The sequence below is a fragment of the Brienomyrus brachyistius genome, chromosome 17 (assembly GCF_023856365.1).
Source record: "Brienomyrus brachyistius isolate T26 chromosome 17, BBRACH_0.4, whole genome shotgun sequence".
Lineage (NCBI taxonomy): Eukaryota > Metazoa > Chordata > Actinopteri > Osteoglossiformes > Mormyridae > Brienomyrus > Brienomyrus brachyistius.
Genome location: NC_064549.1, coordinates 544,130 through 565,802, shown reverse-complemented (window position 1 = coordinate 565,802; position 21,673 = coordinate 544,130). Strand labels below are relative to the sequence as shown.

At 50.1% G+C, this 21,673-nt stretch overlaps 5 protein-coding genes and 1 long non-coding RNA gene across 7 annotated transcripts; 4 read left to right on the top strand and 2 right to left on the bottom strand.

Moving 5' to 3' along the window:
• Positions 1–66: 66 nt before the first annotated feature.
• mmp23bb (matrix metallopeptidase 23bb) lies at positions 67–7,233 on the top strand. The gene is made up of 8 exons (XM_048980806.1): positions 67–2,806; positions 3,244–3,350; positions 3,679–3,818; positions 4,063–4,230; positions 4,590–4,754; positions 4,833–4,943; positions 5,167–5,293; positions 5,425–7,233. Exons 1-8 carry the CDS (start codon positions 2,690–2,692, stop codon positions 5,618–5,620), a joined length of 1,131 nt encoding a protein of 376 aa, XP_048836763.1. The 5' UTR covers positions 67–2,689; the 3' UTR covers positions 5,621–7,233.
• Positions 7,233–8,886, bottom strand: LOC125711651 (uncharacterized). Its single transcript, XR_007383082.1, has 3 exons — positions 8,771–8,886; positions 8,113–8,321; positions 7,233–7,931 (listed from the first exon to the last, which is right to left on the bottom strand). It is a non-coding gene; the product is annotated as an uncharacterized LOC125711651 (long non-coding RNA).
• eif2a (eukaryotic translation initiation factor 2A) lies at positions 8,479–13,558 on the top strand. The gene is made up of 14 exons (XM_048980805.1): positions 8,479–8,624; positions 9,101–9,170; positions 9,302–9,373; positions 9,492–9,610; positions 9,721–9,820; positions 10,265–10,347; positions 10,458–10,531; positions 10,624–10,768; positions 11,005–11,121; positions 11,805–12,379; positions 12,476–12,589; positions 12,679–12,801; positions 12,885–12,950; positions 13,067–13,558. Exons 1-14 carry the CDS (start codon positions 8,597–8,599, stop codon positions 13,130–13,132), a joined length of 1,752 nt encoding a protein of 583 aa, XP_048836762.1. The 5' UTR covers positions 8,479–8,596; the 3' UTR covers positions 13,133–13,558.
• Positions 13,559–14,085: 527 nt separating this feature from the next.
• Positions 14,086–17,461, top strand: LOC125711649 (thioredoxin reductase-like selenoprotein T). Its single transcript, XM_048980811.1, has 6 exons — positions 14,086–14,273; positions 15,452–15,562; positions 15,869–15,995; positions 16,357–16,444; positions 16,781–16,942; positions 17,061–17,461. The coding sequence occupies exons 1-5, from the start codon at positions 14,137–14,139 to the stop codon at positions 16,903–16,905; spliced, it is 588 nt and encodes a 195-aa protein (XP_048836768.1). The 5' UTR covers positions 14,086–14,136; the 3' UTR covers positions 16,906–16,942; positions 17,061–17,461.
• A 418-nt stretch (positions 17,462–17,879) lies between these two features.
• Positions 17,880–19,809, top strand: tsen34 (TSEN34 tRNA splicing endonuclease subunit). 2 transcript variants are annotated; one of them, XM_048980808.1, is made up of 5 exons: positions 17,880–17,991; positions 18,153–18,445; positions 18,529–18,664; positions 19,168–19,440; positions 19,526–19,809. In XM_048980808.1, exons 2-5 carry the CDS (start codon positions 18,170–18,172, stop codon positions 19,714–19,716), a joined length of 876 nt encoding a protein of 291 aa, XP_048836765.1. In that variant the 5' UTR covers positions 17,880–17,991; positions 18,153–18,169; the 3' UTR covers positions 19,717–19,809. The 2 variants fall into 2 exon arrangements, with proteins under 2 accessions (XP_048836765.1, XP_048836767.1); XM_048980810.1 differs by having other exon boundaries at positions 17,881–18,014.
• Positions 19,778–21,624, bottom strand: LOC125711647 (E3 ubiquitin-protein ligase SIAH2-like). The gene is made up of 2 exons (XM_048980807.1): positions 20,944–21,624; positions 19,778–20,454 (listed from the first exon to the last, which is right to left on the bottom strand). Exons 1-2 carry the CDS (start codon positions 21,289–21,291, stop codon positions 19,897–19,899), a joined length of 906 nt encoding a protein of 301 aa, XP_048836764.1. The 5' UTR covers positions 21,292–21,624; the 3' UTR covers positions 19,778–19,896.
• Between the last annotated feature and the right edge of the window lie 49 nt (positions 21,625–21,673).

Here is a 21,673-nt window from a genome sequence, read left to right as displayed (position 1 = left end):
TGTTCATAAGGTCGCCAGTTCAAATCCCCCCTCGTGGTCGGTAGAGTGATCATGCTGTTGACTCCCTTAACCTCTAGCTGCCCCAGGAGCTGTCTGACCCAACTTTCTCAAAAATGTCCATCACTTTGGATAGAAAAAGCATCTGCTGCATAAATAAAAAATACGCTCAGTGACAAAAAAAAGTTAAGCACCCAGAGAGAGTGGTGTGATTGAAATGAACCTGCTTGGGGTGAAAGGTTGTGTGACTATCACAATGATTATAATAGCAGATCAAACGGATAATAAAGTATGGACACACTGCTGGCCCCATGTCAGTAGGGTGTGGCACACACCCCCCCCCCCCCCCCCCCCCAGGGCCTGGATACATGCAGTGATATAGTGCGGAAGGGAGTCGTACAGCCGTTGTATCCTCTCCTGCGGCAAGTCGGCCCACAGCTGCTGTAACTGGCCATCGAGATCCTGAAGATTGGCACTGAGTTGACGTCTGAGCTGATCCCACACGTTGCATTGGGGAAAGATCGTGGGACCTGGTTGGCCACAGGAGGACCTCAACATGACGCAGGCAGCCCATAGTCACACGTGCCGTGTGTGGACGGGTGTTGGCTTGCTGACAGACTGTACCGGGGTGCTGTCCCAGGAGGGGTAAGACAGGCAGACGCAGGACGTCACTGACGTAGCGCTGTGTCGTCAGGCTCCCCTGAGTCACTACCAGAGATGACCTGATGTCACACTCTGTGGTTCCCCACACCATGATGCCAGCAGTAACGCCGGCCTGTAAATCCACACCATCGGCAGGATCGGTCCTCTCCCCTCAGCTCCGCCACGCACATGACGGTCATCCATGGTAATGAGGTTCATCACTGAACATGCTAGGATTCCGCTCATCAGTCCATGCCTCCCGGTTACGGCACCACGCCAAACAGCCGTCTCTGCGCTGGTGTGAGCGGCAGCCTACGCCTGGGATGGTGACCCTGTAATCCGGCGGATGCCAGTCGGGACACAGTGGGGGGGGGGGGGGGGGGCACAGGGTGCTCTAGAGAGTCCAATGCCTGTGTCTGGAAGACATTCGCAGATGTCAAGGGGTTCTGTAATGCTTGGCGAACGATATGACGATCCTCCTTTGGTGTGGTCTGTCTGGGGCGATCGGAACCTTCACCATGTGTGTGGGTGCCTCACGTGTCCATTGGTTCCAACATCGGGCCAGGGGCGCCGCTAGAAATTTTGGGCCCTATGACAAAATATGAGGTTGGGCCCCCCTACCACACCCATTCCGCTCAAAACATACAAGCCAACCTAGCTATTCAAAATCTTTGTCTGCAATATAATAGTACCGACCTATTACTTTTGTTATTGCTTTTGACAGGTACCGTATCAGTATTTAATCAGAGACCTACCATGGCTGTAGCTAGCAGATGATTTATTGTTCAAAAATAAATGTAATAGAAAAATTACATATTTAATTTTCATTGGTGAAAAACGTAACCTGTTCTATTCAGTATCAGATAACGTTAATGGTTTGCTATGCAAGTAGCGCCAACATTACATCAAAGGAAGCTTCGTGAATACCTTTCTTTTCGAAAAACTTAGTGAGTAATTGTCGGCCCGTTTTCTCTCTCTCTGCTCTATGTAACCTCGCTTGTCGTTTCCGATGACCGGACTTATGCTTCTTTGTTGAACTTGACATATCTGCACCTGCTCTCACTCAGCAGCGACACTCTACGCTAGGTAGGATGGGCTGAACCATGCAGTGAATCAGAGAGGGGTGTAATTTGACTGGAGATGCAGAAATAAGCCGTAATATTGTTTTATTTGTAACTCTTTTGTAGATACATTTTTTTATTTCTTTTACTTTACTGCTAGTAGTGTTATTATTAATAAAGCAGATCTCTGGGGGCCCCTAAAGGGCGTGGGCCCTTAGAATTGTCCCAACTTTCCCCCCCTTAGCGGCGCCCCTGCATCGGGCGACTGTGACATCTGCACGCCCCACATGCCAGAGAAGTTAGTCCACCCCTGATAATTAGGCATCAGAAGTGTCATTCATGCTGATAGCTGCTTGTTAAGGGGCTACACCGCAACCTCGGGCATGTTTCGGTGGGTACGCCACGCACTGACGGAGGCACCTTGCATGCCACGAATGCTGACCTCCTCCTCTGAGAGAAATGGGCCTCAAACTGAGGCATTAAAAAAACAAAAAGAAAGACTCCATCTGGCTACCATCTGTAGCAGAGAGGTGTGTGAGATGCTGCGCTCCAGCCTGAATTTCCAACATGTTTCTTCATGCTTCTGCTTTGCACTTTGTTGGCATGAAACGTGGACCCCTTTCCTATAGTGGGGACCAGTTCAGAGTCTGCCCGGCCATCTGGCATGCGGGCGCTTTCCTGGTGGGCCGATGCATATGTGGGTTGGCAAAAATTACCATGAAGGACCCCAAAGTCCAAGGCCGGTTTATCTTCCGGCCCAGGAACTGCGCTTAGCGTAAAGTGTCTAAAGGGTTTGTCTGCATCTGCTGTGTGGCTGTTTATAATCCGGGGGCGGCGGTGGGGGAATACCCAGCAGGCTGAACACTCTGCTGCTCCGGGAGGAGGAGGAGGAGAAAGAGGAGGGTCGAGGTGGGCTTCGCGTCTTTGGTGAGCAGCTTGCTGATGAGGCTCAGGAGAGCGTCGGGCTCTGAGATGAAAGACAGACCCCGATGGCAGGCAGAGGGTCGGCTGCAGCCGGACGCTGCGTTTTCCGGGAATCTGTGGTGGTGCTGCTGCTTCTGGTGCTGGACTGGGCCGCGGGGTCTCCTTTCTGGACCGGTCAGGAGGTAAGCAGGGCAGAATGATCCGGGACCAGAGAGATGGCAGATTGAACACGGTCCTCTCCGTGTCCTTTCTTGGTTGAAGTTTAGGGTGTTAAATCAGGGGAGACTGAGGCTGACGCTTTCTTAGCCCCGCAGAGACACTCCATTATACTTGCAAGGCACACGACAAATGGAGAGATATAGTCATTAAGAAACGTTATAAACCAAAGTTATTTCTTAAGGAGTTGGGCAGAGAGAATCGGGAGGAGAAAGCACTCAGGGAGATGTGAGGAGACATTGGGGGTCACAGGGGGGCTACAGTCACATGTGGATGGTAGATATTTCTGTGTGGGGGTGGGTGGAGAGACGGGGTGTGAGAAAGGATCAGGGGAAGCAGCTTTTGCCTGAGTAACACACTCTGCCGTTCAAAATCCCCATGTCACCCTCCCTGCCTCGTATAGGTTTCTGCTTCTGAAGATGTTCTGCCAGCACCGGTTCTGATCCGATCCAGACGCTATACCATCAACCCTCTGGGCTATAAGTGGGGACACTTTAACATCACCTACAAGTAAGGGAGGGTGGAGAGGTCATGGGGACGCCTATTTGATACATGGTATTTGATATATATACTGTGAGGAGGGTGGAGAGGTCATGGGGACGCCTATTTGATACATGGTATTTGATATATATACTGTGAGGAGGGTGAAGAGGTCATGGGGACGCCTATTTGATACATGGTATTTGATATATATACTGTGAGGAGGGCAGAGAGGTCATTTGATGTGCTGCAATGTAAGTGACAGATAATGACTGATGTAAATTTGACTTTAAAACATGCTGCTTAAACAGCTGTGGGAATCCGATATTCTGCTGCTATATAACGCGACTTTGACCAGGATCACTAGGTTTCCCAGCACCCTGAACAAGGAAGACACACGCAAAGCCATCAGTCTCGCCTTTGCCAAGTGGAGTGAAGTGTCACCGATGTCCTTCACTGAAGTCACCCAGCCCAGCAGGAGCGCTGACATCACCATCGGTGCGAGCAGACATGCGGGACGCGAAGCTCACCCTTGTTCTTAAATCAGGCATTTTTCGATTTCCGTGGTTTAATTAGACTCTGCCATAGATTTGAACGTTTCAAAAGGGTTCTAGCAACATGTGGATTGTAGCAGACAGTGTTTCTCTGTGTGTTTCTCATGTACAAATATTGTGTGTGTGTGTGTGTGGTGTGTGTGTGTGTGTGTGTGTGTGTGTGTGTGTGTGTGTGAGATTCTTCTCAGGATTCTACACCCACAACCACACAGACTGCTGGTGGGCCCCCCTGCATCCCTGCTTTGACGGCGTGAATGGGGAGCTAGCTCATGCCTTCCTGCCCCCCCGTGGCGAGATCCACTTTGACAACCATGAATTCTGGGTACTTGGCAGGTCCCGCTACAGCTGGAAACAAGGTCCTTTCACCCACAGCGTGCAGCTATCACTACCCTAGGCTTAGTTCAGTGTGTCAGAAAATTAAAACATTTAATTTAATTTCATTTAATGAATTATTATAAATGCCACATGACTTCATAGACTTCTCACATTTGTAATCAATATGCTAATATGAAATTATAGATCATAATAACTAGGGTTGCAAAGGGGCGAAAACTTTCCAGAAACTTTCCATTCCATGGGAAGTTAAGCTGGGGAATTTTGAAAATTTTCCAAGTTGGAAACTCTCCGGAATCTTGCATCCCTAACGATAACTAATCGTGTGTGTGTGTGTGTGTGTGTCTGTGTGTGTCTGTGTCTGACGCCTGCCCGTGTTCAGGTGTGTGGCTCAATGACCTCGTTCAGGTAGCTGCCCATGAGATTGGCCACGCCCTCGGTTTGTGGCACTCCAGGGATCCGAGGGCCCTGATGCACCCCAATGCCACCTACACAGGTCAGCGGGACGTCGCCCAGGATGACGTGTGGGCCATCCAGCGCCTCTACGGTACCGTGGGATGGGGACAGGTTTGGGCAGGATCAGTAAGCAGAAGACTTGCCTGATTCTCCATGTGCACATGCACAGGGTGCTTGGACAAGCGGAGAGTGTGTGACCCGTGGGCCCGACTCGGGTTCTGTGAGCAGAGGAGGAGCTTCATGAAGAAGAACTGCCCTCGTCAGTGCGACCTCTGCATGGGTGAGAGTCCAATTTGGATCTGGTACTTCTCCGTCTTCTGCGGTTCAATTTCATTATAACAGCCTTAGTGCCTTAAAGAATCCAAAACCTCAAAATGGCACAGCCATCGTCCAAGAGATCATCCAGGATGATCCAGATGCATCCAGATCGTCTGCTCAACACTCATGCATCTCTGTGGCACTGATTCGCTCCTCTGTCCCCCCACCCTTGCCTATCCTCACAGAGCCTCTTGATGCAGTTACCATGCCAACCCCACCCGCTTCCAATATCAGAGTTAAACTTGTGCCCCGGGGCAGAGTGATACGGTTCCGCTGCGGTGCAAACACTCCCAAAACTCCCTCCAAAGTCAGGTACAGGATACGCCCGTGCTCTGGTATATATAGCAATCACGCAATCCCATAGCGCGGCCATATATTGTTACACGTCGCAGTACATGTGCCCATTACGTCATGCCACTTTGTACGGCTTTCTCTCCGAATAGGTGGCACAAAGACGGGGAGCTGCTGGCGTCTTCGGTTCCCGGGTACATCGCCATGAAGGGCCACGAGCTACGGATCGTAGCTAATGAATTCAACGAAGGCACATACACATGCCGACTCCTCCGCCGTGGCAACGTGGTCTCCGCAAACTCCTGGACCATTCGCCTGAAGGCCGAGCGCTCTGGTGAGCCCGGTTGAACACGGGCACGGAAATGCCACCCCGGCGTTTTTCCATTGCGTTGGCCGAGCCCAGATCTCCGAAATGCCGCTTTGGACCAATGACCGACACGGGAAACATCAGCATCAGGTTACATGTCTCAGAACACAAAGCATTCGGTCACGTGACATGTAGGACATCTGGTGGCTGCTTGATCAAGTAAGCCTACAGCAATGCTTGTGTTCACATGATCACACAACACTGTGGTCACACTTATTTTTAAAGGTTATAGATTCTCTTTTTTCTCTCCTAAAATTAAATTGACTGCATCAGCAATAAATATTACATTTATGTAGCACTTTTCCTAACCAAACTGGATTTAATTCCCATCTGTGTGGGGGACATTTCGATAGGGGATTTTGTTTTGTATGATAAGCAGGGACCAACTTCAGATAAGGCATGGGTAGGCAGCTGCCCAGGGCCCCTGAAAACTAGGGGTCCCATGAAGACAGAATTTCCAGAAGTTACAGTTAAGGATGTAACATAATATGATCATTTATATTATAGCAACATGTCTTTAATTTGAATTTTTAGCAAGTTTTCAGGACAGACAAAGTAATGGACCGTTGCAGCTTTGACACTTTAGGCTGCCCAGCTGTCTTTTCCCACTGGAGTCCTCCGATTGTTCACTGCCAAGCGAACTCGCACAAAGCTCCCCCCTCCCCATGTCAGCTTAGGGCCCCCAGAGATGATAAGGCATCAGGAGTGTCATTCCAGCTTGTCTTTACTGGTGAATAAGGACCTCAGCTTTGAGTCCAGCAACCTCACTGTACTGGGATACTACTGTCTGAATCTGATCCAAGTAGTGACATCACTACTGGAAGCAAAGCCTTTTTATACAGGTTTCTCATCTGTGTACAAACCAGTCACAACCTTGGGGTTGCCTAGTGGTTAACACTGTTCCCCCACACCTCTGTGAATAAGAGTGTGGAGTTTGCCTGTACTCCGTGTGTCACTGAGGGGTTTTCTCCAGATTCTCCGGTTTCCCCCCCACAGTCCAAAAACATGCCAATGTGAAATTGCAGCTGCTAAACTGTCCATAGGTGTAAATGGTGCATGGACTGAGATGGGTTGTGTGCTCTGCAATAGGCTGGTACCCCCCCACCCATTAATTATTCCCAGCCTTGTGCCCATAACTTCCAGGATAGGATCCAGGTCCCTACGACCCAGCATAGGACAAACAGGCACAGTAAATGGATAGACAATCACAAAGTCTATTAGGAATCAAATAAAATGTATTTTCACAAAACAACCTTCTTAGCTAATTTAAACTCTTGATGTAACCATTAAATAAAGCAGCATCTTTCATGTTGGGCATCTATTTCCAGTCACAGTGCAAGAAGCTTAGCTACTTGGGGATGATGGTCTCATCATTCAGGTCAAACCAGATAGGGTAGATCTCACACTTTCAGGTGAAGAACAACCAGTCAGAAAAACAGTCTGCAGAGAATTTAACATAGAAACTACCATCATCTGATATACACCTAATAGACATTTGATCATTTTTAGAGCAAAACAGACACAAACAGGTAGGGCACCCAACATCTCAAGTTGTTGAGAAAACAACATGGACAATAAATTTCAAGTCAAGTCAAGTCAAGTAGGTTTTATTGTCATTTCAGCCATACACACAGTATATAGAGAAATGAGATAACGTTCCTCCAGGACCATGGTGCAGCACAGAGCAGGACAAAGACAGAGCAGCATCATAAGTGCAGACAGGACACAAGCATAACAGTACAAATTGACAAGACAACATACAGTGCAAATTAATGGTGGGATCAGTCTGGATACAGTATTTAAGTTACTGTATGGTAGAGGTGAAGGTTATTTGTGCAAAAATGCCGTGGTATAGAAGAGCAACAGTACAATTTGTACTGACTGAAAGGCACCGTGGTGGTGACACGTCTGTCTTTATTCAGAAACATCCCCCCAAGACTCCCACTGTTCTGAATTCCTGCTTAAACAAACCACAGTGAGACACACATATCAACAGCATCTGTCTGTTGAGAGTCCAGCTGCAGGAACTGGACATGCAAAGCCAAACACAACAAGAGCCATGAAAGGGCTTCCCGTGATCCTTCTCTTCCATGTTGATATGGAGCCTGGAGGTCCAGTCATTGTTCTTCTTCCTGGCAGGAGCCCTATGAGAGTTGCTTTGAGGTGGGGAGGTCTTGGTGAAGGCGGGAGTGGGGGGGGGGGGGGCATGCTCGTCGGCTGGGCTGCTGCTGGGGCCCTGCTGGGGGCGGATGGCCTGGAAGACCTACCCCAGTCCTGTTTCAGCGTGTGCTTCTGAGGGAGGGTTAAGTAACAGAGATAAGCCAGATCCTGTACACTGGTTCTGCATCTACTACAGGTAACCACCAATGATCTACAAAAAACAGGTTTCACCTATATGCATGACTTTGCTGTCCTCATGTTTAGGTTTGTTCAGTGATGCAACATTTTAGTATCAAAGGAGCTACTGACTGACCTGCTGTGCTTGTCCTTAGCCCTGCTGCTGGGTGGCTTCTATACAATCTCCTGCATATTGGTGGCGACCGCGTGATCCGGGGCGTGGTTATTTAGAGAGGGGCGTGGTCACTCGACGGCCTGCCCCTCCCTCATTGAGCGCTGGTCTGGTGATGACTCCCCTGCATGCCTCCTACTATGTCACTACCTTGGGCCGGTTTTGCTCATTACCTGTCGTAAAACCATTGACACATTTCTGAGATCCTTGTCTAGTTGAATGAATTAAAGACATTTTCACAAAGAGAAACGACGTCGGCGGCGATCATTAGTACGGCTAATGAGGTGTATTTGGCACTCGTATGACATATGGGTGCGTGTAAGACTATACGGGAGCGTTTGACTTTGTGTGTCAGTTTGTAAACGGAACTGGTGCGTTTCATCACCGCTGCCTGGTTGCAGACGCCTCGCGTCACCGCACCCCCCGCCCGCCCCCTTCCCAGTACAAGATGGCGGCCCCCACTCCGCTGCTGGCAGGTCAGTTCCTCCGCTTCACTGTGTCTTAATCCCGCACTTTACTGCTTATTTCAATATAAAAAGCCACCGATCGTATTGTTACTAAGAGGACTGGCAGTTAATTATGACCATGTGATGAATTTGAGCGGATTTTCCGGAATTCTCACGCCGTCCACATGTAGCACAACTCCGCTCCACTCCTGCTAAATACAATCAAAATCAAATACAAATTCAACCACAGCCTGTTTGCTTAAGTACAGTTTAAATACCGACACGAGTGTGCATACAAAATAAACGGCTGTAGGAGAACGATGGGTTTTAAATCACCAGCTTTGGTTTTAGTTTGAATTGGGAGATAAAGTCTGCGCTGAACTTTCACGTAGGTTTCCGTATCCGCTTGTGGTGGGTCTGACTTATAACAACAGATTCTCTAAGTGCATATTCAGCCATTTTGCACCTAAAGTAATACGTTTCAATGAAATGTTCCTGACTAACAGTCCGCGAGTCGAGCGGGACATCCCTACGATGCGGCCCCCCCGCCTGTGCACAGTCATCATCCTTCCAAAGGTGCATCCTGTCATTTTAAACTTTCTGCTTGTATGGACATACTATTACACGAATTAAGCCCTGAAAGTTCTCAGTGTAGTTTACCTCCAAAAACTGCTGGAAGTCATTTGGATTATTCTGTTTGTTTCCAGGGACACAAAGAAAGGCAAATACATCGCTTTTAGTAAAGATGGCTCTTTATTCGGCTGGTGCAATGGAGAAAAGTAAGGAATGTGATGTTTTGTACCAATCTGGTATTGGGTGGAGGATGCGGTTAAATAGTTCACACATCAGCCCTTAGTGTTTTATGGAACCACGTGTCACATGATCTCCTCCCCGCAGAGTCAGCATTGTCAAGGTGGCTGATGGCACATATCTTCAGTCGCTCGACCTTCCCAAGACTGCCATGTTGGACTTCTCGCCTCTGGGTTCTGTGCTGGTGACGTGGCAGCCCTATGTCAGTAGGTACCCCGAGACGTGCTGAGGTTCCACTGGCTTTACAGAGCTCTGGCATAGCTGCTGCACTTCTTCTGTGGCTCCTTGAAGCTCATTGTGGTGGTTCTTCTCTCAGAAACCCAGGACAACCCACAGGGAGAACCTAACCTGCAGCTATGGAACCTACATTCTGGCGCCATACTCAAGTCCTTCTACCAGAAGAAGGCCCAGGGTTGGTAGGTGACACTCCGGCAGCTAGCCAAGGGGGCGTGGACTTAAGGCTGATTGACACTTCTGTGTAGAATCTAAGCCACAGATAGCTACATAGGTGTGCACCCTACGTCGTGGCCCGATGCCTGTAGTTAAGTTCCTGGGGAGGTGCGTGTCAGGCATGGTGCATGGCTACGAGACTACCTATGCTGTAGATTATATGTTGAATTCTAAATCATCCTTCACTGTGACACATGCTAATGTAAGGTCATGTGACAGTATGAGCTATAGGGTCTTTCTGTAGTTTTGCTCTCCTGTGGCTGTAAGTGGGTGTGGCCAGCGGAAATCCGTCAGCGTTCCATACAGATATACTTTACTCTCTACGCTGTATCAGCAGTGGGTTTGTGTCATGGCGCTCTAGGCTCGTCGGCATGGTGACGCCTCACCGCCTCCATTACGTCCGTTCTCAGGTGTCCCATCTGGTCGGACGACGAGAGCATCGCCGTCCGGAACGTCAACAACGAACTGCACTTCTTCGAGAACAACGCCTTTGGTAGGCCTCTCTGCTGGCTGCCCGGCAGTTTCTGCTGTGCATTAAGCGTGTGTATTCCGCCGTGAACTGCCCACGTCACCCTGTGTAAGGAGCTGCTTCCTGTTTTCCAGAAAATATCGCCAACAAGCTTCACCTGCAGAAGGTGTCGGACTTCGCCCTGTCTCCCGGACCCCAGCCCAGCAAGGTCCTCGCACTGCGCCTCCCGTATTATCTAATTTTGTCATTTCCATGGCTGTGGTGACACGACTAACACGAATCAATGTATTGCCACTCAAGGTTGCTGTCTATGTCCCAGGAAGCAAAGGCACCCCCTCGTTCGTCCGTCTCTACCAATACCCTAATTTTGGGGGCCCATCCTCCGCCCTGGCTAACAGAAGCTTTTTCAAGGCGGACAAAGTGACATTATTGTGGAATAAGAAAGGTATGCTGAAGCTGGACTGAGCTAATGATGTGTTAGGAGAGTGTTGGTACAGTCCATGTAAGAATGGAGTAGAGCATATACAAATGAGAAAAGTTACAGGTAAGGAAAAACTGTGTAAAACTATATTTTGTTGGATACTGGCCAGTATTTAGCTCCAGGAATCAGGCCCCCTGCTCAATCCCATGATGCATGTAGACGTCGTGTGACGTGTCATGTACCATCCGATCCTTTCCCAGCGACGGCGGTGCTGGTGACGGCCAGCACGGACGTGGACAAGACCGGCGCCTCCTACTACGGGGAGCAGACCCTGCACTACCTGGCCGTCGACGGGGAGAGTGCCGTCGTGCAGCTGCGTGAGTTGCCATCACAAAGTTCTGGCAGAGTTTCAACAATTAATGTGCATAAATCATAGATGAGCAGTTTTAAAAGGTTTAAGATGAACATTGTTTAAAAGCAATGTCTGATCTCTGTTCTTCAAAGTGGGTTTAATTAGCATGACTGAAGCATTCTGGTATTGCCAGTGTGATGCAATATTTACAGTAAAACTAAGCGGTAGAATGTACAGCAGGGAAATTCAGTCCGCTGTACAGCATCTTTCCTCGGCTTTCCTGGCTGTTGTTTAACTTGTGGGTTTCTCAAATTTTTAAGCCTACAACCCCCAAAATAAGTGGTGGAGACTCACTATTTTGTTGATTGCGGGAGGGTTGGGTAGATTTGACTGATTGGGATGGGCTCCCCCTCAGGAAATTAATCACAATCACATTTTTAATGTTAACATACTCAGGAAATCATCTGGCTACCCACACTTTGGGATCCCCTTGCCTGACTGTTTGATCTGCACGTTTCACAGTCTATTGGATTGTCACAGGACGTTGCATTGGGTTGATAACTGGACCATGAGCTCCTCTTGACCTAGCAGGCTGGGAATTTGGAGCAGTAGATGCAGATGGTGATGCTGAAGTTGGCAGGTTAGATGGTGGTGATGGGTTAAGGCTGACGGTGAAGTCACCTGGCTTCTCTCCTCTCTCCCGGTCAGCGAAGAACGGGCCCATCTACGACGTGGCGTGGAGTCCCAGCTCCTCGGAGTTCTGTGTGGTGTATGGCTTCATGCCGGCGAAGGCCACCGTTTTTAACCTCAAGTGCAGCCCAATATTCGACTTCGGCACAGGGCCCCGGAACGCGGCATTCTATAGCCCCCAGGGCCACCTGCTGGTTCTCGCCGGCTTTGGGAACCTGCGTGGTCAGATGGAGGTCTGGGACGTCAAGAAGTACAAACAGGTGTCTAAGCCCCAGGCGGCCGACGCCACCCATTTCTCCTGGTGCCCCGACGGTGAGCACATCGTCACGGCGACCTGCTCCCCACGGCTCCGCGTCTGTAACGGTTACCGGATCTGGCACTACACGGGAGCGGTCCTGCACCAGGAGCAGGTGGCAGAAGGGGCGGAACTGTGGGAAGTGCAGTGGCAGCCCTTTCCGGAAGGCACCTTCCCTGAGAGACCGGTCCGCTACCAGGCGGTGCCCACCGAGCTGGGCAGCACGGAGCCCAAGCCGGCACAGGCCTACCGCCCCCCCGCACTCCGTAACCAGGCTGCCAGTCCCATCACCAAGCTGGTGAGTAACCAAAGCACGAGCTTCAGGTGAAGGTATGGTGAAGGTCAGGGTCAGACCAGTGAGATTTGGTATGACTGACTCTTGACTGTCTGCCAGCACGAAGAAGAACCACCACAGAACCTCAAACCGGGTTCTACTGGAGACAAGCCGCTGTCCAAGACTGCCCTGAAGAACCAGAGGAAGCGAGAGGCCAAGAAAGCCGCCAAGCAGGTCGACAACTTTGTGGTGTCTTGCGCTCTGCTCCACCCCCCCCCACCCCAGAAGTCCGTGTGATTCTCACTGTCGGCTCGTTCTTGCAGGAGATGAAGTCGGACGCCTCTGAAGAGCCCGTGGATCCTGCTCCAGCTGACTCTGCCCCAAACCAACCCACTCCAACCTCTGGAGATCCTGAAACTGACAAGAAGATAAGGAACCTTAGGAAGGTCAGGTGATTCCGCATCAAGGTGGTGTCTCTGATCACACCTGCTGAGCCTTGGTGTCATGCGACAAGCTTTTCAATTCACAGAAGCTGAAGGCCATTGGCCAGCTGAAGGACCAACAGGCAGCCGGCAGACCTCTGCAGAAGAACCAGGTGAAGCTCACTGATTTCCGTTTGCTTTCTGTTTGCACAATTATAAAGGCACGGTAATATGATTATGAAGTGTACAAACATGTTGTAGAATACAGTTTTTTTTTTCTCATTGTCAGGTCGAGAAGATAAAGATGGAGCCCCAGCTGTTACAAGAGATTGAGAATCTGGAGTTGGGACTATGAATGGAATAATGGTTGACGGTTAAGGGAATGTCACAAACTGTACTGGGAGAATACTGGTCTCACTCGGCTACCTACTTTTCCCTTTATGAAATTTGGTGAATATGCATTTGTGATGGGCTGGGTTGGCTGCTCATTTGCCTGTTTAGACCATAAGCATTAGCCTTAAGCACAAGGGGGAATTTAGCTAATAAGGATCTCTCAATGTACAAATGCCTCCACACAGGACAAACGGCAACATGAACTGGATGATGGGACCTGAAGTGTAAGACCGTTTATTTTTGCTAAACTGATTTAAAGCAAATGCTTCTCGATTTGGGACATCGCCCTTGACAACTTGACAATATAATTCGAGAATCGTTCCAGAGTCCAGCAGTAATGTTCCTATCAAATTTACTACAAGGCAATAAAATTTGCTGGTAAAAAGTATTGTAATTTGTGCTTTTTCCTGCTTAGGTGGAATAACATGGACTTTAAACTGCTTTGTTTTTTATTTTTTGCTTTTAACATTGTACCATTTGCTTTGAAACATAGAATTTAGGAGGTATAGCTAACAGGTATGTTTGATTACCTTGACAATACTTAATTCTGTCAACAGATTCTGGTTTCAGCGCTGTACAGGATGGGGAGATGGTACAAGGGATGACGATGCGATATGACATTACATAGTCTGCCTTAACCTTTAGGTGTCAGTGTCAAAGTCTAGTGCTGTGTGTGTGTGTGTGTGTCTGTGTCTGTGTATTCAAGGTACCCGTTGTATACACATACGCATTGAGAGATTCGGGAAAAATTGGCGATTTTTTTCACAAGATAATGCATAAAAACATTAATAGAAAACGGGTTGAGATGTGTAGGCTTTTAACGTTTTGTAACGAAATCAATCAATTCCGAAGACTTCATTTCCCATAAAGCCAGCGCCCACGTCAGAGCGCTCGAGCGCCCCCGCCTGGCCGTGCCGCCGATAATACGCCGTGTGCCGTGGGGAGCGCAGAAGTCGAGGCGGCAATATGGGGAAGCGCACGTTGTCGCTAGCTCTCCTCTTCCTCGGAGGCCTGTTTTTGTACGGAGCTTCCGCTGACACCGGCGGTGTAAAAAAGCTGAAGATGCAGTTCGCCACCGGGCCCCTCCTGAAATTCCAGATCTGGTACGTGAGGTGGTTCGGGAGGCCGGTCCAGCCTGGTTATCATCCGCACAGCCGGCCGACGGCGCTTAAGGTCGATTGGTTAAATGTAGTTGATCGGGGTTCTGATCTCTCCGTGCCTGATCGGGTGGGGGAGGGCTGCCGTACCGCGGGGCTGCAGTTTCTAGGTCTCCGATAGCTTTGTCGGGCGACATCTTGCTAGCTGTTAGCCACCTGCTTCCCGTTTTTAACCATTTCGCCCGGCGCGCGTTCCTACTAACCCATAAAACCTCGGTGGCGGCGCCGAGCAGCTCGATGGCGATGCCGGGCTCTGCGTCTCCGAGGCCGGCGGACCGCCATGACGCAGCCCGGAGCCAAGGTGCAGAAGCCCCGCCTGGATGGCGGTAGACCCGTAGCCGCCTGAGATGCCGTCTGATGTTAACCTCATGTTTTGCCTTTGGGTGTTAACTTGCTACCGTTTCGGTTCTTTCGCTGGCCAGCTGAGTTAAATGGGTGCCATTACGGCTCTTTGGGGTGTTTACTGTGTACTGGGTGCCATTTTGGCTCGTTCTCTGGGGATTTCGGGGTCAATTGGATGCCATTTTTCTGTCGACCTCCTCACGTTCCCAGTCGCAACTTCCTGTGAGTGAGCGTAACACAGCTTACCTTTTTACTCATGCACAGTTGCACAATAACTTGGGTGTCAAGTTACGTAAATTACCCAGCGAGGAGATTCTCTCTGGCACAGTGTCACCTACATGTTTGTCTCGCTTGACTAGTTCACGTAGCAGTTAATCATATGCGCGGAATATACGTTTAACCGTAAATGTTTACGTTCACTGTCGTGTGCTTTTATTATCTTGACAGTCTTGGCCTTGCCAGGTTCTGTTTCATCGAGAAAGGAGGCTGATACATGTGAGAGTGATGTGTGCATCTGCAGGGCTGCCAGCTCTCACGCATCTGACGTGACACTCACACTTTCACTGTCATGCTCACGCAAGAAATCTTACAAGAAATGTACATTATTCCATAATAAGCCTAAAATTAGCTACATCAAAAGCGTTGGGGTGGTTTGCAAACCCAACAGTCTGTCTACTAGGTAATAAAATACTTGCACAATTGCTGGCAGCTCTGCATCTGTGAAAGGGAATGGGGTTTACCTCGTTGCTGATACCTCTTTCCCACAAACTGCCCCAATGCAGCGTTTCCTGAGGCTACAAGCGGGTGTTTGAGGAGTACACGCGGGTTCTTAACCAGCGTTACCCAGACATCCGCATTGAAGGGGAGAGTTACCTGCCACTACCCATTTACCGGTAAGAGAGCCCTCATCCATCGCTGCTCTTTGTGGGCTGGGATCAGAAGACAGGGAGGTGCCATATTAATGAATTTCCCTGCTGTACATATTAATCAAATGCCCAGATATCCTGCATTCTGTGTGTAACGACACATAAACCCACCTGGGCAAGTGTCTTGTGTTTAAAACTTCACATGTAAGAATTCCCTAAATTTCACAATTTGGTGCGTAACATATACCTTGCATACAAGCAAATGCCTGTTTGCTCGCCTACTGTTGTACGCTCAGTCGTGAGCATTTTCTTTTGTTTGTTCCCCCCCCTCAGACACATAGCTTCCTTCCTGTCCATCTTCAAGCTCGCCGTGATTGGGCTGATTATTCTGGGCAAGGATCCATTTATGTTCTTTGGTATGCAAACCCCTAGACTCTGGGTCTGGGGACAGGAGAATAAGGTAAGGTCACAGAGAGAGGAGAGTTTACTACGCAGGCTGGGTTTCTGTAGACTTTTGTTGTTCTGCTGGTATATAATGGGGCCCCTTAGGGAAAGCCGAACAGTCTCTTCTGCTTATTGCATGGGAGCATGTTTCTTCACTAATTATATCCAAGGGAGATCGCTGAGGCTTCTTTTCCCCGCTCTCATACCACCCAAGCCTTACTAGTTGCCTAGGGAACACGTGTCCAAGATCCAGTGTGGTCATGCTGGATGCTGACTGCTTTGAGATCCTTTCAAATTCATCTTTAATTCTTTATTTAAACATCAGCAGAGTTCTGTAGATGCTTACCTTTTGTCTTTTCTTCTCTCCCTCCTGCCAGATCTATGCTTGCATGATGGTCTTCTTCCTTAGCAATATGATTGAGAACCAGTGTATGTCTACAGGAGCTTTTGAAATCACCTTAAATGGTAAGGTTGTGTGTTTCGAAACTTTGGGATGTGGGAAAATGGACCGTAATTGGTTCATTCTTGACTTAACCATGGTCCTGTAGCTACTGAAGATGGGAATCTGTCAATAAGATTGAGAGGTGGGGGGGCAAGCATGGCTTTGATTTGAGCCCATGGTGGATTTATAATTGCAGAATTAAAGTCATCTGAGTTTGGACATGATCGTTATATCGTTTGTGTTGCATTGTCAATGAACTGATGGTATCGGCCATCTGAGAAGGCAGAGCATGGTCTTTCCAGTCTTTCTCGTGTATTACTGCCGTATTGTGCAGCACTGACCTCTCACTTTACCTGCAGATGTACCAGTGTGGTCCAAGCTACAGTCGGGCCACTTGCCCTCCATGCAGCAGCTGGTCCAGATCCTAGACAATGAAATGAAGCTGAACGTGCATATGGACTCCCTCTCACACCAGCGCTCGTAACGGCCCCCTGTCCCCGTCTGCGGTCTGAGACCCCCCTGTATGACTACGTCTTATGCCTTGCGTGTTACTCTAGTCGTGGAATTCACTTTGTCCTAATAGAGGTTAAAGACGTCAGGATTGTGTACAGATGCGTCTGTCTTGTTGCGGTTTTGCAGGTTTGAGGTGAGCATGTCCCCAGGCTGAGGACCGACACCCATGAAGGTCTGTGCTGAAGGCAGGATGACTGCTAGCACAGACTGGAAGACACCGTCGCTCCTCTAAGCCTCTAGACAAGCCCCCTGCAGCAGACTGGGATCTGTGGCAGCCAGACAGTCTTAATTGTAGTTTTTTTTGTGCAATTTTTAAATGCAAAATCTATTCATTTTATGTTCTGAGCCGAAATATAGCTTAAAGTCAGTGGCAGTTGTATTTTATATTTGATTCAGCAGGATTAAAAGTGACATCATACAAGCATTTAACATTAATTTAATTTCTGAGCTACTGTAATTTTATATTTCTTTTTATAGCAAAAAAAGAGGAACTTAAATGATATTAAAGTGGATTACATATAATGGAATACCTGTGGTCTCAATTTTTCTAACTAAATCAATTTGCTGTTAACTACACAAAACAACTGCTAGATTGTAAATAAAAGGTTATCAGACCAGTTAAGCACGCCGCCCATATACAATCTCCGCTTCATGCAATGTTTGAATACAAGCGAGTCATTGAATCTAAAGTGCTGGGCCGGCGTCAGGGGATTTCCTGTTGGGTGGCCTGGTGACAATTTTCCAAATAAAGGCCAGCAGTGCTGCATTTAAAAAGATTCAGAGAAGCTGTATGCTTACATTAAATGCGTTAAAAAAATGAATCATTTGCTTTCCGAATGATGCGAATTAGTCCAGCTGCAGCGTAGTTTCTTGCGCACTTCTGGGATTCCCCGGAAGTACCACCCCCTTGGCGGCGAGCGGCCAATGAACTGCGGGCATTTTCTCTCGCGATCAGAAGCTGCGGCACGTGTTTCCTGCGTCCGCTTTAAGACTTTTGGTGGGATTCGACTGCAATAATCTTATTGAGCTTTATCCTTCGTATTGAGTAATCCCGCATGTGAGTAATTATGCCATGTGAAGGTACTGGGCGCCTGATGCTATAGCAGATTTTCGGCTAAATTATCTCCATATATTTAAATCAACTAGTATGAGTTGATTGTAACTCGCTAGTTCATGAAAGTGGAGAATCGGTGTCCTGCTATCTTTTAATACATACAGCCCTCCGATAAACAGCCATGGCCACCGCTGGGAGAGGGGATGCAGGCGCCGATCCCGCTTCCAATCCAGGGACCGTCGCTATCTGTTTTTGCGAGTCCGCTCCTTTGCTGTGGCGGGCCGGGGACGTGAGGACCGCACGGCAGACAGGCGTGGTGGGCACTCTGGTGGGTTCGTTAGCCCGGCAGCCTCGGCAAAACTGCCGACTGGGACGGCCGCTGGAGCTTCTGCAGGAGGAAGCGCGGCTGCTGGCCGATGCAGGGCGAGCTGTGCTTCTCTCGTCATCGCAACCGAAGGTGGGTAATAGCAGCCGGAATGTGTCCCCCGCAGGCGGTCTGCAAGCCCCAGCCGTAACATGCTCACAGGTCCTTGTGCTCAGAGCACAGGTGCGGCCAACCCTGAGCTCATAAAACGGTACCAGGAGCAGATGGACCAGAGCTATTCTGAACAGAGCCAACTGGCACAACAGGACAAGAAGGCTGTGCTGCAGAGGGTTATGGCAGATAAGAAGCAAGGTGAGGAGGTGCCACCTCATGCTGTTGATATCCCTTGGACTGGGACTATGTTCAGTATCTCCCCTAGATGAGACCCCGTATTTGTGACACTAATCATTGCGACTGGTGAAATGGTGTGGTTCCCAGTACATTTTAGGCTTAAGTTATTTTTTTAAGCTAGGTTCAGTGATTGGTGATCACATGACCCACGTGTCATAAGGAATATAGATTTTAGTTATTTAGCAAATCCTGTTTAATCAGCCTCCTTGCCCTGATACAGAAATCAGATGTGAGAACTTTAACGCCATGTTAATTTTCTGTTTCTGTTGTTCATACTGCATAATTTCCTATTTGGAAGTAGGAAGTCTTGGTTCGTAAATGTAGGGCTCCATCCTGCGTCATCATGAATAGTGTCCATGCTTCTGATCAGTTATAATTTAGAGAAATTAATGGAAGTCAGTGTTTTGCAATTCTGTCACTGTGAAGGCTGACTGCCTTCGTGTCACTCCGCCCCCCCCCCCCAGGCAGTGATCAGAGTGAGCAGGCCTTACAGGAGCAGTTGCTGGCCCTTGACCAAGGCTTCACTTTCCCCCGCGCTGCCATGGCTGTTCAGCTGAGCACCGCCCGGGCCGGCATGAGCTACGCCCCAGAGGAGCTGCACTTCCTGGCTGCCGATTCGCTGAAGCCTCGGGATGAGCGACGGGACGCCCGTTACCGCGTCTTCAGCGACCTGAGGAGGCGGGGCTTCTACCTCACCACCGGCGGGAAGTTTGGCGGGGATTTCCTGGTGTATCCCGGTTGGTGTCCTGGGCAGGGGATTCTCCAGGTGAATTTTTAGGGGTCACTATCCCCCTTCTGCTCTGACCGCCTACCTGCTCCCAGGTGACCCCCTACGCTTCCACGCGCACTTCATCGCAGTATGCCTTCCGATGGACGAGGCCCTGCCGCTGTGCGACCTCCTGGCCCTGTCCCGCTTGGGCGCCAACGTGAAGAAGACCGTCCTGCTGTGCTCGCCGGGGGCCGAGCCGGAGGAGGTGCTCTATACCTCTCTGCAGTGGAGTGGGATGGTGTAGGACCTTCACAGCTGTACTACGACCCTGACCTCTCCATAGACCTTTACAATGGCAAACAAGCTGATTGTCAATAAAATATTTATTTATGGCAAATTAACGGATGGAAACTTGTCATTCACGGTACAAAACATGTGCTGGTAGAAGGAACTTGGGATCAGGGGGCCGAACCGGACAGGCTCCTCAGGGGCAGCAGGCGGAGACAGTGACGTTAATGCCCAGGTTGCCGTTGTCCGCGAACAGATGGGCGACGGCCGTGTCGAACACCAGGCAGTCGCTGTTCATGATGGCGGAGGCCACGCCGTCGTGGATGGAGTGGGGCGTGGCCTCCCAGGTGAGCCGCCGCCGGTGCCCGTTTAGCTCGAGACGGTAGGCGAAGCCCTCGGCCTGCTTGCGGGTGCCGATCAGCAGCACGACGGCGAAGAACTGCTGATGGCCCTCGTAGCGCTCCTGCTTCTCCAGAACCAGCATGAAGTGGCGTCCAAAGCAGGACTGCATCATGACCCAGTCCACGGCGCCCGGCAGGTTGATGTCCGTGGCCAGGAAGACGATGTCCTCGCCCTGCAGCGTGGTGATGGACTTGTGCTGGTGCATCAGGTGGGGCATGACGGCGTCCAGCGAGCCCTGCCACTTGCAGGATGCTCCGGGGCAGGGGCAGGAATAGGGCCGGAACTCGCACAGCTCCTCGTGCCCGGGCTTCTCCGTGTGGGGGAGTGTCAGCACACATCCGGTGGAGGCAAACTGGCCACAGAGGGAGGGAAGCGATTTAGGCACAGGCATTAAATAGCAAAAGGTACAGAATTTAGAAATTACCCCCCAAAATGCCTGAGAATGCACCTTAAAAGTAGTGTCCTGCAACAAGATGACATTTTTATAGTGTATAAAATAAGTATTTTCAGAAATTGCAACTGCTTCACACAAGGACTGCCTGGTCCTGCAGATCTGATCTGGACTCTGATCCCGAGTCTTACACCAACGGGATGGAACTTTCCCGACAAGCCTGTTCCTGACTCATTTATGCTCAGCCTGGCAGCTTGGTGTTGTAAACTCTCATCAGACAGCCGGACATTGCATGCCGATTGAATTTCATACTTAGGGATTCATATCCGACAATAACCCGGTGAAATGCGGAGATTGGGGGGGTGGGGGAATGGTAGCCGCTGGATAAACGCCGAGCGCTTAGCGATGAATGCCGGCTGCCTGGGGTCCGGTCCCTGCGCGTTACGGTACCTTGCAGGGAAACAGCAGCGTAGAAGCCACCTTCTCCATGGCCAGGTTCCGGATGCTCGGGGTGAGCGTGCCCCTGCACGTCGGGCAGCAGGTTACCTTCTGCCGGCATTGGCCGCAAACCAGATGCCCCGCCTGGCACTGCAGGATCGGAGGCAAGACGTAGTCGAAGCACACCGGGCACTCGAACAGGGAGGTGAGCTCTTGGTGCTGCGCGGGGCTGACAGCTGCCGCTGCGGGGAGAGCAGCGCAGGGCCGCACCGAGGCCGGTCCGGGGGCTGTGGGAGCACCGTGCTGCGTTTTGGCGCCGGTCTTAACGGCGCCGGGGCCGGTAGAGGATGGCCGGCTCATCGCCGCCCGGTCAGTCGGCAGCAGCGGTTCCTCCAGATGACAGCGGCGTTCTTCTCGCACATAGTTATGTCGCAGGGAGCGCACCAGCCGGCTGGCTTCTCCGAGCCGCCGGTTCAGGCACGATCGGCCCTGAACCCCTCCGGGATGTGGCCTCCTTAAAACGCCGCAGTGTCCCACAGCATTGCCCGCTCCCTTTCACAGCCCGCCGCCAATAAAAGGTGCTGATCCGTTGTCTGCGCTCAGAGCAACCGCTGTAATCCGCCCCTCATTTACACACATGACACGCAGCGCAGCGCACACACAGCGGCGTCTTATTCCACACACTGCTTCGCTTTAACTCATACAACAGCGTTTTTTTGTCGATTTTAATCTGGTAAATTAA